This window comes from Felis catus, chromosome B1, assembly GCF_018350175.1.
Source record: "Felis catus isolate Fca126 chromosome B1, F.catus_Fca126_mat1.0, whole genome shotgun sequence".
Taxonomy (NCBI): Eukaryota; Metazoa; Chordata; class Mammalia; order Carnivora; family Felidae; genus Felis; species Felis catus.
In genome coordinates this window covers 164,813,519-164,826,628 of record NC_058371.1, presented here as the reverse complement: position 1 = coordinate 164,826,628, position 13,110 = coordinate 164,813,519, and the positions used below count along the sequence as shown (strand labels likewise).

General features: G+C 39.3%; 1 protein-coding gene across 5 annotated transcripts in view; it reads right to left on the bottom strand.

Moving 5' to 3' along the window:
• The window catches only part of NFXL1 (nuclear transcription factor, X-box binding like 1), a 73,600-nt gene extending 62,689 nt beyond the window's left edge, over positions 1-10,911 (bottom strand). Inside the window, exons 1-3 of one of the 5 annotated variants that reach the window (XM_019829540.3) lie at positions 10,772-10,911; positions 10,124-10,369; positions 6,678-6,851 (exon numbers count right to left, since the gene is read on the bottom strand). In XM_019829540.3, the coding sequence (XP_019685099.2) occupies positions 6,678-6,851; positions 10,124-10,367 (418 nt within the window). In that variant the 5' untranslated portion in view covers positions 10,368-10,369; positions 10,772-10,911. Of the gene's footprint in view, positions 1-6,677; positions 6,852-10,123; positions 10,370-10,604 lie in introns of all 5 variants that reach the window. The other 4 variants (XM_045056407.1, XM_003985399.5, XM_019829539.3 and 1 more) reach the window with 4 other exon arrangements.
• Positions 10,912-13,110: the final 2,199 nt, after the last annotated feature.

Sequence of the window (13,110 nt, the reverse complement as noted above, 5' to 3'; positions counted from 1 at the left end):
CTCTGTCTCTCCCTATCTCAAAAATAAAGGAAACGTTAAAAAAAAGAAAAAAAATTAAAATGCAACAACTATTCCATATAGACTAGTTTTTTGAAAGTCAGAAATATAGAGTGCTTGGATGGCTCAGTGTTGAGCCTCTGACTTCGGCTCAGGTCATGATCTCACAGCGCCTGAATTCGAGCCCCGCATGGGACTCTGTGCTGACAGCTCATAGCCTAGAGCCTGCTTTGGATTCTGCGTCTCCCCCTCTGCCTGCCCCTCCCGAACTCATACTCTGTGTGTCTCTCTCTCTCTAAAATAAAAATTAAAAACATTTTTTAACGTATAAACATCAGAAATATATTTTCATTGATGTCAAAAAAGTCAATTTAGGGTGAACTAAGACAGCGACAGAGTACCCTAGGCTCGTCTCTTCCCTCAAACGTGACTAGATACTATCAAATCTTCTAAATACCCAAGAAATCAACCTGAAGACTGACAAAACAAATTCCATAATTAAAGGGAAAGAAGAAGCCACACTAAAGAATAGGCAGTGCGGAGACATGGTTTAGGGGAGAAACGGATCACAAGTACTGAGGAGGGGAGGGAGCCCTGGTCCCAGAGAAAGTCAAGGGAGAGGAGCACATAGCAGAATGCACTAGAACTGTCCCCAAAACCACTGGCTGGGAAAACAAGAAGGGCTGATCTTCATGAGTTCTTGTAACCAGTAGGGATTAAACACTAGAGTTTTAAAGGTCATAGGGCTTGGCTGGCACAGAGCCCTGACAGCACTGCACTGTTCTCGGAGAGAAGGCAGGCAAACGGCTTGGGGTCAGGCAGCATGGAAACAGTGATCTGAAAAACACCTGGGGCACACAAAGAGAAGATTATTCACTCCTCCTGGAGTGTATGCCTGAGAGGCAGTGTTCAGAGACGTCTCCCTAGGGACAAAGGAGCAGCTCATGCCATTTCCCTCCCCCACCCCCCAGTATAAACACAGAGCCACCTGTGGTAAAGCAGCGCAGCACCAACACTGACTGCCTAACCTGCTTATACAAAGTCCCACACCTTTATGCTCTGGCAGGACTGCAGGCAAGCTGGCTTCAGTCCTAGCACAGCAGGCTCCTTCCCCCAGAAGACCAGAAGAAACCCCGCCCATACCACATCTCCTAACCAGAGTTCTCAGAGCTTCAGTCTAGTGGAAGTAGTATCAGATCTCACTTAACAAGCAGACCAGAGCACACCTAGTTAGAACTTACCACATTCTGGCTAAGGTCCAAATACTGTCCACTGCAGGCAAGGACAGCCTCTGTAGATGACTGGCCTGAAGAATAGAGCAACCAAACCACAATAGCAGGGTGCAGGCGGCACACACCAGAGACACTCCCTGAGGTACCAGGCCCTGGATACTTACATGACCTCTTCTTCATAAAGCCATTACTCTCAGAAGCAAGAAACACACAGCCTTTTCTAACACAAAGAAGGCAGAGACTTAGAATGCCAAGATGTTGGAATTCATCCCAAATGAAAGAACAAGATAAAGTCACAGCCAGAGATCTAAGCGAAACAGATATGTGTAACATGCCTGATGGAGAATTTAAAGCAACAATCGTAAGGATAATCACTGGGCTTGAGAAAAGAATGGGAGACATCAGGGAGACCCTTACTGCAGGGATGAAAGAGTTAAAAAAAGAGTCAGTCAGAAATTAAAAATATAATAACTGAGATTGGTAACAGGCTTAATACAATGAACACAAGGCTGGAAGAAGCAGAGCAATGAATAAATGACATAGAAGCCAATATAATGGAAATAATGAAGCTGAACAAAAAGAAGAATTATGGATCACGAGATAAGACTGAGGGAACTCAGTGCCTCCATCAGATGTAATAACATTCATATTAAAGGAGTCCCAGAAGAAGAAGAGAGAGAACAGGGGGCAGAAAATTTATTTGAGGAAATCATAGCTGAAACCTTTCCTAATCTGGAGAAAAAAACACCCATCCAGATCCCGGAGGCAGAAAGAACTCCCATCAAAATCATCAAAAGCAGGCCAAATTTGCAAAATACAGTGATAAAGAAAAAAATCTTAAAAGCAGGAAAAGAAGTCCTTAACTTACAAGGGAAGACCTATACGGCTAGCTGCAGATTTCTTAACTGAAATTTGGCAAGCCAGAAGGGAGTCGCATGATATACTCAAAGTGCTGAATGGCAAAAATCTGCAGCCATGAATACTCTATCCAGCAAGGCTATCAGAATGGAAGGAAAAGATAAAGAGTTTCCCAGACAAACAAAAACTAAAGGAGTTCTTGACCATAAAACCAGCCCTGCAAGAAATATTAAAGAGGACTCTTTGAGTGAAACGGAAAGACCAAAAGTGACAAAGACAAGAAAGGATCAGAGAAAATCTCCAGAAACAATGACAAAACAAATAATAAAATGGGACTAAATACATATCAATAATTACTCTGAATATAAATGCACTAAATGTGCCAATCAAAAGACACAGAGTATCAAAATGGATTAAAAAAACAAGACTCATCTATATGCTGCCTACAAGAGACTCATTTTAGACCTAAAGACACCTGCAGATTGACAGCAAGAGGTGGAGAAACATCTATCATGCAAATAGAAATCAAAAGAAAGTCACAGTAGCAATACTTACATTGGAAAAACTACACTTTAAACCAAAGACTATAACAAGACATGAAAATGGCACTGTTTCATAATAAAAAGGACAATTCAACAAGAAGATCTACCAATTGTAAATATTTATGCACCCAACATGTGGAAGCACCCAAATATATAAAATGGTAGCAAATATAAAGGAACCCATTGATAATAATACAGTAATATGAGGGGACTTTAACATCCCACATACATCAATGAACAGATCATCTAACAGAAAATCAACAAGAAAACAATGGCTTTGAATGACACACAGACCAAATGGACTTAACAGATATATTCAGAACATTCTACCCTAAAACAGCAGAATACACATTCTTTTCAAGTGCGCTTCGGACAGATCGTATACTAGGTCACAAATCAAGCCTCAACAAGCACAAAAAGGCTGAGATCATGCCATGCATATTTTCTGACCACAATGATAAGAAACTTGAAATCAACCGCAAGAAAAAATCTGGAAAGACCACAGATACATGGAGGTTAAAGAACATCCTACTAAAGAATGAATGAGTCAACCAGGAAATTAAAGAAGAAATAAAGAATATATGTGGAAACAAAGGAAAATGAAAACACATTGGTCCAAAACCTTTGGGATGCAGCAAAAGTAGTGCTAAGATGGAAGTATATAGCAATACAAGCCCACCATAAGGAAAATCTCAAATAAACAACCTAACTTTATATCTAAAGGAGCTAGAAAAAGAACAAAGCCAAAAGCCAGCAAAAGACAGGAAATAAGAGAGGTTGGAGCAGAAATAAGTGATAAAAACTAAAAAAGTAATATAACAGATCAATGAAAGAAGGAGCTGGTTCCTTGAAAAAAAAATAATAAAATTGATAAACCTCAAGCCAGACATATCAAAAAGAGAAAGGACCCAAATAAATAAAATCATAAATGAGGAGAGGAGATCTCAGCCAAAACCACAGAAATGCAAAAATTATAGCAGAATATTATGAAAAACTATATGCCAACAAATTGGACAATCTGGAAGAAATGGATAAATTCCTAGAAACATATAAACTACCAAAACTGAAACAGGAATAGAAAACTTGAACAGACAGATAACCAGCAAAGAAATTCAACGGTAATAAAAAATCTCCCAAGAAACAAAAGTCCACAGGCAAATTTTACCAGTATCTAATGAAGAGTTAATACCTATTCTTCTCAAACTATTTCAAAAATAGAAAAGGAAGGAAAACTTCCAAATTCATACTCTGAGGTCAGCATTACTCTGATACCAAAACCAGATAAAGACTCCACTAAAAAAAAAAAAAAACTACAGGCCAGTTATCCCTGATAAATATGGATGCAAAAATTCTCAATAAAATACTAGCAAACCAAACCCAACATTACATTAGAATCATTCACCCTGACCAAGAAGAATGTATTCCTAGGCTGCAAAGGTGATTCCATATTGCAAATCAATCTATATGATACACCACATTAATAAAAGAAAGGATATGAACCATTGATCCTTTCAATAGATGCAGAAAAAGCATTTGACAAAATACAACACACAACACAAAATACGATAAAAATCCTCAACAAAGTAGGTTTAGAAGGAATATACCTCAGCATAAAGGCCATATATGAAAAACTCACAGCTAAGATCATCCTCCATGGGGAAAAACTGAGAGCTTTTCCTCTATGGTTAGGAACGAAACAATCTCACCACCACCATGTTATTTAACATAGTAATGGAAGTCCTAGCCACAGCAATCAAACAAAAAGGAATAAAAGGCATCCAAACTGGCAAGGAAGAAGTAAAACTTTCACTCTTCACAGATAAAATGATACTATATACAAAAACCTGAGAGACTCCACCAAAAAACTACTAGAACTGATACATGAATTCATTAAAGTAACAGGATACAAAACCAACATACAGAAATCTGCTGCATTTTTATAACCAATAATGAAGCATCAAAAAGAAATCAAGGAATCAATCTCATTTACAATTGCACCAAAAACCATAATATAACTAGGAATAAACCTAACCAAAGAGGTGAAAGATCTGTACTCTGACAACTATAAAATGCTGAGGAAAGAAGTTGAAGATGACACAAAGAATGGAAAGACATTCCATGCTCATGGATTGGAAGAACAAAAATTGTTAAAATGCCTATATCACCCAAAGCAATCTGTGCATTTAAAGCAATCCCTATCAAAATACCAAATACCAAAATACCTGCATTTTTTGCAGACATTTCTGTTTTCACAAACAATCCTAAAATTTGTATGGAACCACAATAGCTGAAGCAACCTTAAAAAAGCAAAGCAAAGATGGAGGCATCACAATTCTGGACTTCAAGTTATATTACAAAGCTGTAGTGATCAAAACAGTATGGTCCTGGCACAAAAATAGACACATAGATCAACAGAACAGAATAGAAAATCCAGAAATGAACCCACAACTATATGGTCAATTAATCTTCAACAAAGCAGGAAAGAATATCCAATGGGAAAAAGACAGTCTCTTCACCAAATAGTGTTGGGAAAACTGGACAGCAACACCCAAAAGAATGAAACTGGACCACTTTCTCACACTATACACAAAAATGAATTCAAAATGGATTAAAGACCTAAATGTGAGACAGGAAACCATAAAAATCCTAGAGGATAAAGCAGGCAGTAACTTCTTTGACATCAGCCATAGTAACTTCCTACTAGGTATGTCTCCTGAGGCCAGGGAAACAAAAGCAAAAAATGAACTATTGGGACTTCATCAAAATAAAAAGCTTCAGCACAGCAAAGGAAACAATCGAAAAAACTAAAAGGCAATGTAGAGAATGGGAGACGATATCTGCAAATGACATATCTGATAAAGGCCTAGTATCTAAAATAAAAAGATCTTATAAAACTCAATACCAAGAAAAAAAAAATCCAATTAAAAAACAGGCAGAAGATGGGGTGCCTGGGTAGCTCAGTCGGTTGAGTGTTCGACTTCAGCTCAGGTCATGATCTCGCAGTCTGTGAGTTCGAGTCCCACGTTGAACTCTGTACTGACAGCGCAGAGCCTGGAGCCTGCTTCAGATTCTGTGTTTCTTTCTCTCTGCCCCTCCCCCGCTTGCGCTCTCTCTCATTCTCAAAAATAAACATTAAAAATAAATAAATAAAAATAAATAAATAAAAAACAGGCAGAAGACATGAACAGACATTTCTCCAAAGACATTCAGATGGCCAACAGACACATAAAAAGATGTTCAGCATCACTTACCATCAGAGAAACACAAATCAAAACTACAATGAGATATTACCTCACGCCTGTCAGAATGGCTAAAATCAACAACACAAGAAACAACAGGTATTGGCAAGGATGTGGAGAAAGGGAACCCCTCTTACACTGTTGGTGGGGATACAAACTGGTGCAGCCACTCTTGAAAATAGTATGGAGGTTCCACAAAAGGTTAAAAATAGAACTACCCTATGATCCAACAACTGCACTACTAGGCATTTTCTGAAAAAACACAAAAATACTAACTCGAAGACATACATTCACCCCAGTATTTGCAGCAGCACTATCTACAATAGCCAAATTACTGAAAGAGCCCAAATGTCCGTGACTGATGAATGGATAAAGAAGTTGTGGTTTATATATACAATAGGATATTACTGGGCCATAAAAATGAATGAAACCTTGCCATTTGCAATGACATGAATAGAGCTAGAGAGTATTATGCTAAGCGAAGTAAGTCAGAGGAAGACAAATACCGTATGATTTCACTCATATGTGGAATTTTCTAAACAAAACAAATGATCATAGGGGAATAAAAGCGAGAGGCAAACCAAGAAACAGACTCTTAACTACAGAGAACAAGTTGATGGTTACTAGGAGATGGATGGGGGGGACGGGCTAAATAGGTGATGGGAGTGCACATGCTGTGATGAGTCCCGGGTTTTATATATAAGTGCTGAATCACTGAATTGTACACATAAAACTAGTATTACACTGTATGTTAACTGGAATTTAAATAAAAACTATAAAAAATCAAAATTTAAAAGACCATACAGCACCTGTCTGAGTAGTGTAAGTTGTAAATGTATTAGCAACTATTTTTCCCTGTTTTCCTTCAAAATCTTCATCTCCTTCTTCTTCAGAGGAAGAGCTAAAGTGTTCTTCAACAAGTTTTTTGGCTGCAGCTTGATTGGCCTTCTTGATTTCCTCAAATTTCCTTTGAGACATTAGCTCTGTTTAAAAGAAAAAAAATTAGTTTCATTTCTTCAAAACAATCTCTAAAAGCACAGATTTAAAAGTCACCCTTGGAGCATTCTGTTTTGCTTTATGCACAAAAAAAGTATTTTCAAGTTTCTTGTCATATAACTAAAGAGAATACCACCATTGGGGCATTTGGGTGGCTGAGTCAGTTGAGCAAGCCACTCTTGATTTCGGCTTAGGTCATGGTCCCGGAGTCATGGGATCTAGCCCTGCATCAGGCTCCTTGCTGAGCATGGACCCCGCTTAAGATTCTCTCTCCCTCTGCCTCTCTCCCTCCAATTCATGCTCGTGCACTCTCTCTCTCAAATAAAAAATAAAATATTAAAAAAAAGAGAATACTACAATGAAAACTTTCACTTTTGTTAAATATCCTAAATGCAGCAAATTGTTCTAGAAACAGAGTGACTAATCGATTAAAAAATTATAAAGATATGATAAAAGTATCAAAAAACTGTAACCAATCCCAAAATAAGGACATTAAAAAATTAAAAATGGGATGTTTAAAAACAAATCATACACAGTGATTTTTAAGAGGTGGGAATCATGCCAACTGGGAACACATCAGAATCAGTTAAAATGGATGCTTTCTCAAACAATCCTCTTCCACACTACAGCCCAGCCTTACCTAGCCCACCGAAGATTTTGCACAAACAATATTCACTGCATACCTGTTATTTTATCATCTGTTCTTAGAAAGCTCAAGGACATTTTGCCTTTATTAAAATGTGGTCACAAAATATATATATTTAACATTAATCCACCCAAATGTTGCCAATACAGAAAATGCGGTTCTTACAACAGCTTCATTCCAAAAAGAAATGTTAAATAAATTGATCAGTTCTTCCACTATTCTATCACTGACTATACTTCTCATTTTGTTATTTGGTTAAATAATAACACAAAAAGAATTAGATTACTTCATAGTGTATTCCCAACTACTTAAGGGCAAGGACCAGGGGAAATTTCTTTAAGCACTAAGTAACTATTAATAAAGTCTTATGGACAACAACCACAGTTTTAGGAAATAAGTCCCAAACATACTGAATTGATATGAACTTATTAATGCCCATATTGAGAGGATTTTAATTTTACTTATTTAAAATTATGAATCACTAATTTAAAATTAAACTTTATGCTTGAAACTGATGAGCCCCTACCAGGATAAACTTTCTTAATCTGGGTTGTGTATGTGTACTTAATGGTGTTTTATCTTTTGTTCCCTCATTAAATCAAAATTTACATTTTAAAGCCAGTTTAGGTGGGGATTATTTCAGTATTTCAAATAAAACTGAAAGAAATGTATACAGTGCCTTTATAAGAATCTTTGTGTATTAGGAAAAAAGTAATGGCTATGAGCTATACGACCCAAAACTTGATGTGCAATAAGAGAGATGATAAATGTCATTAATTTTGGGAAAAGACCACTTAAGGATCTTTTTTTAATTTATTTTTTTAATAAGTTTATTTATTTATTTTAAGAGAGACAGAGATAGCACACATAGGGAAGGGGCAGAGAGAGGGAGGGAGAGAGAGAATCCCAAGCAGGCTGCCTGTTCGGAGCCCAGTGCGGGGCTCGAACTCATGAAACCACAAGATCATGACCTGAGCTGAAACCAAGAGTCAGTCGCTTAACCGACTGAGCCACCCAGGCACCCCAAGGATACATTTTTTAAGGCTGAATTAGAAGATATAATAAAAACGTCCATAACCCGATCAAGGTATCCACATAAGATCCTCTCAAGGAAAGGTGACAAAACAAACTTCCTATATATATTATTTCTTACAGTCAAATCTCATACATACAGGTGAAGAATGCTTGCTTTTCTACTATCCACAAAGTCCAAGAAACATTACCAAAACTGTTCTTGGTCTCCAACTTACACATTTCACCACCACCACTATCATAAACTCCTAAGGACTACCAGAGGGGAGGGGATAGGGGAATGGGTGAAAGAGATAACAGGGATTAAGGAGGGCACTTGTGATGGGCACCAGGTGTTGTATGGAACTGAATCACTATATTGCACACCTGAAACTAACATAACATTGTATGTTAACTATTAACTATACTGGAATTAAAATAAACTCAGTAACTGCAAGCTATGAGAATAACTTTAAAAGTAGCTCAGGAAAGGGGCACCTGGGTGGCTCAAACAACTGACTTCAGCTCAGGTCATGATCTCACGGTTCACAAGTTTGAGCCAGGCGTCAGGGTCTGTGCAGACAGCTCAGAGCCTGGAGCCTGCATGGGATTCTGTGTCTCCCTCTCTCTCTGCCCCTCCCCTGCTCACGCGCGCTCGCGTGCATGCTCTCTCTCTCTCTTAAAAATAAATATTTTTTTTAATTTTTTTTTAAAAAGTAGCTTAGGAAAAAAAGCACTCAAGCTTAACTTGCTCCTCCCCTCAAAAAATATATTCTGAAAAATAAATTCCAAACATAAAAGTGAAATGATTTGGGGGATTATTCCTTTAGCTTCATGCAATCCTCCATTAGCATGGACAATTCAGTTGCCTGTGTGTTCTCAGGCTCCACTCAAACAGCCGTGGATGAAGGATACTGACATTCCAGGTGCGGCCACATCAGACATCCGGAAAAGGACATGAAATTTGTGAATAGCAACCAAAGTTGAGGAAAACACCTCAAACTCAAGTGCTTACGGGGCATAGACCATTTAAGTTACTAAACTAAGGCAATCTTGCAAAGGTGGAAAATGACAACTGCCCCCAAGGTAGGAGAGACCACGTGAAATGGAGTGCCTAAACGGAATTTCTGCAAGTTGACTGTTACCATGAACAAAGGTAATGAAGCCACACGACCCTATTTTACAAGAAAAGTTATTAACCAGATTTTTATGAGATTTTTAAAAAGAAAAACAAAAAACCTGCTGGCAACCAATTCAGATTTAAAGGACTGTGTTAACCAAACCAAACTATAGGCTAAATCAGAACCCCGGACCACAGTTTGCAACTTTTGGTCTAGGGATTCAGTAGGCAAAAACGAATAAAGAAAAGAACACCGGACAAAGAGGAGACGCTGATAAATGTCAATTAAAATTAAAGGTATGCTGGGAATCTGCCTAGAATGCCGAAATGAGTAGCTTCCTTGCAGAGTTTGAGATGTAGGGGCAATAATAAACTCGAAGGAGAAGAAAATCAGTGAACGAGAGCAAGGGCAGGGAGGCAGTTCTGGGCAGTAAGCGCCTTAATAGGTATCCAGGTGAAACCGAGGACGGAGTCTTTCTCACCACAGGCTACGGAGGTCTGCAGTGCCTCAGATCCCGCGGGGCTGCGCCCGGCCGAACTACCTGCAGCCGCAGGGGTCGCGGCTCCTCTGGGGCTGGGGCCAGGACCCACAGCGCCCACTGACCCCTTCTCTCGCCCCCCTCCGGCGCCGCGAAGATGGAGTCCATTTCCCGAAGAGGGGGCCGCAGTGGCCCGTCCTCGGGCTCGGCCTCGGCCACCGGCCACCTGGCGCCAGGAAGCTTCCATCCCTGCAGAGGAAGGGGGAGAAAAAAATAAGTGGAAGGAGAGTGAGCGCAGCGGGTGCCGAGGCGGGGAAAGGGGCAGTGGGGGAAGCCAGTGAGAGGAGCAGAATGAGGAGGGTCCCCGCGGGGCGAGGACCTGGTGTGAGAAGGTCGCGGCCCTGTCACTAGGAGGGCCAGTCCCCGCTAAGCCCAGGTTTAGGAGATGGACCAGGGAGAGAGAGGACTAGACAGAGAAATGGACCTCAGGGGAAGGAGCATCCAGTACCGCAGAGGGAGAGCCCGGGAGAAGGGAAGCGCCTCCTCAGCCTCAGAGGGAGCGTAGTGCGGATAAAAGTACAGACTGACCCCTCGGCTCCCGCGGGAGACCAACTGTAGTAGCGGACCCCAAGGAAAGCTACGTCTCCTTACCGACGGCGCCCGCCCCGGGCGACTACAACTCCCAGAAGCCCAGATCGACTGCCGCAGAACGCGTGGCATCACTGGCCACTTCCTTATCCGGGAGCGTTTCTGGGAGGGAGAGTTGCTCAAAGCGCGTGCGCTGACTTGCACCGAGCCTTCGGAAACTACAATTCCCGGCGTGCTCTGGGGTTTGGGTGGGATCGTCGCCCAGAGAGGGCGGAAGATTGGGAGGTGGGCGGGCCCTAAGTGCTCTCAACTCCAGAGGATGCTAAGGCTTCCCCAACGGTACCTTAAACCCAGTTGGGTATCAGGGTTCTGTCAGAGTGGCTGTAATTGACTATTCTCCAGCCTTAGCCTTGACTCCGCGCTTTCAGGTGGCAGGAGAATTCTCACTGACGGAAATAAACAATGAAAACACTTGGGCGTAGAGGAAGGAAGGAAGGAAAGCTGGGAGTATTGAGAGAAAGTGGATGGAATACAGACAAGCGCCCTTCTGAATTGCTATAGCGATATAAAGGATAAGTCTCATAGTTTTTTATAGTTTATAGTTTACAGTAAGGTCCCGAAGGAGGCTGATTTTTACCTTCATGACAGCTCCCTAAAGTAGATTTTATTAAGGAAAGTAATTGAAAGCCATGACATGACTTTGCTGACTTTTCCAGTAAGATATACTGCGCTGAGCGCTGAACAGGGAGTCTGCTTGGGATTCTCTTTTTCCCTGTTTCTCTGCGCCTCTCCCCACTCTCAAAATAAATAAACATCAAAAAAAGATAAACGTCAAAAAATTGGGGGTCTGACTGGGACTGAGGAATATGTTGATTGCTGTTTGGAACTACTGTCTTTATACAACTCTTCAACCTCAATTCTCTACATTAATAATAAATACCTAACGTTTAAATGGCATTTGTTAAGTGCCAGACACTATTCAAAGTGTCTTAATATATATGTGTTAATGAATTCTTCACAATAGCCCTATTTATTCCCAGTTTACAGCTGAGAACACCGAGGCACACAGAGGTTAAGTAATCTGCCTTTGCTGATAGAACTAGGTATTGTTATCATGGATACCATTTTTTAAATTAGGAAACAAACACAAAATTTTCTTATTCAAAATCCTAGCAGAATCAAAATCGCAACAGAGTAGCGTGATTCCTGACCTATATTCTTAAACACCATGCCATATGATTACTGTATAAATGTATTTAATGTTTACAGAGAAATTCCAGTTACTTTTAGAGGGCCTAATCAAGTGAAAAAATCCTCACATAACGAGAATTTTTCCCCTGCCATATGACAAAATAAAAATTTATAATCATAATTATTTTGGAATCGGAATCATATGTGTTATCTGTGTTAAGAAACTATTACAGAATGATAGTAAAGTTTTGCAGTGAAGAATTGTATACCATGTGGAAGCATATGTCAGTTGAGAACCTGTTTACAAAGTGACCATTGCTGTTATTTTTACTTTGGAATTTCAGATAATATTTGGGAGAAACAAGATTTTTTTGTGTGTTTATGGGAAATATAATTAAAAATTATAAATATAATTAAAATTATATTATTTAGTATATATCCTATGTATTAAATTATTAATTTATTATCATATTATGTTATTATATAGTATATATTAAATTATTATATAATAGGGGCGCCTGGGTGGCTCAGTCGGTTGAGTGTCCGACTTCGGCTCAGGTCATGATTTCACAGTTTGTGAGTTCGAGCCCCGCGTGGGGCTCTCTGCTGACAGCTCAGAGCCTGGAGCCTGCTTCGGATTCTGTGCCTCCCTCTCTCTCTGCCCCTTGCCTGCTCATACTCTGTTTCTCAAAAATGAATAAATGTTAAAAATTTTTTAAATTATTATATAATAAATATAATTAAATATAAGTAAACACAATTAAAATTATAAAATATAATTAAAATTATAAAGATCGATAACTATAATTGTGCAGGTCCAATTAATTTTGATTATTGGAAATAGTACCCAGAAGAATAGCTAAAAAGAGGCTGACAATACAAAGTGTTGGCAACAATGTGGAGTAACTGGAACTCTAATACTGGTGGAAGTGGAAATTGGTTGAAACCCTTTCAAAAAATGTTTGGCAATATCTACTAAAATATGACTTAGTACTATAACACCATAACCAAACAATTCCACTTCTGTATATACCCCTAAAAGATATGAGTGTATATGTCCAGAAAACTCACATTTAGAGCAGCTTTATTCATAGCAACCAAAAGCTAGAAACAATCCTAATGTCCAGAATAGAAAAATAAATGTTGTGTAGTCATATAATGGACACACACACAAATGTGTGTGTGTATGTGTATATATATATATGTGTGTG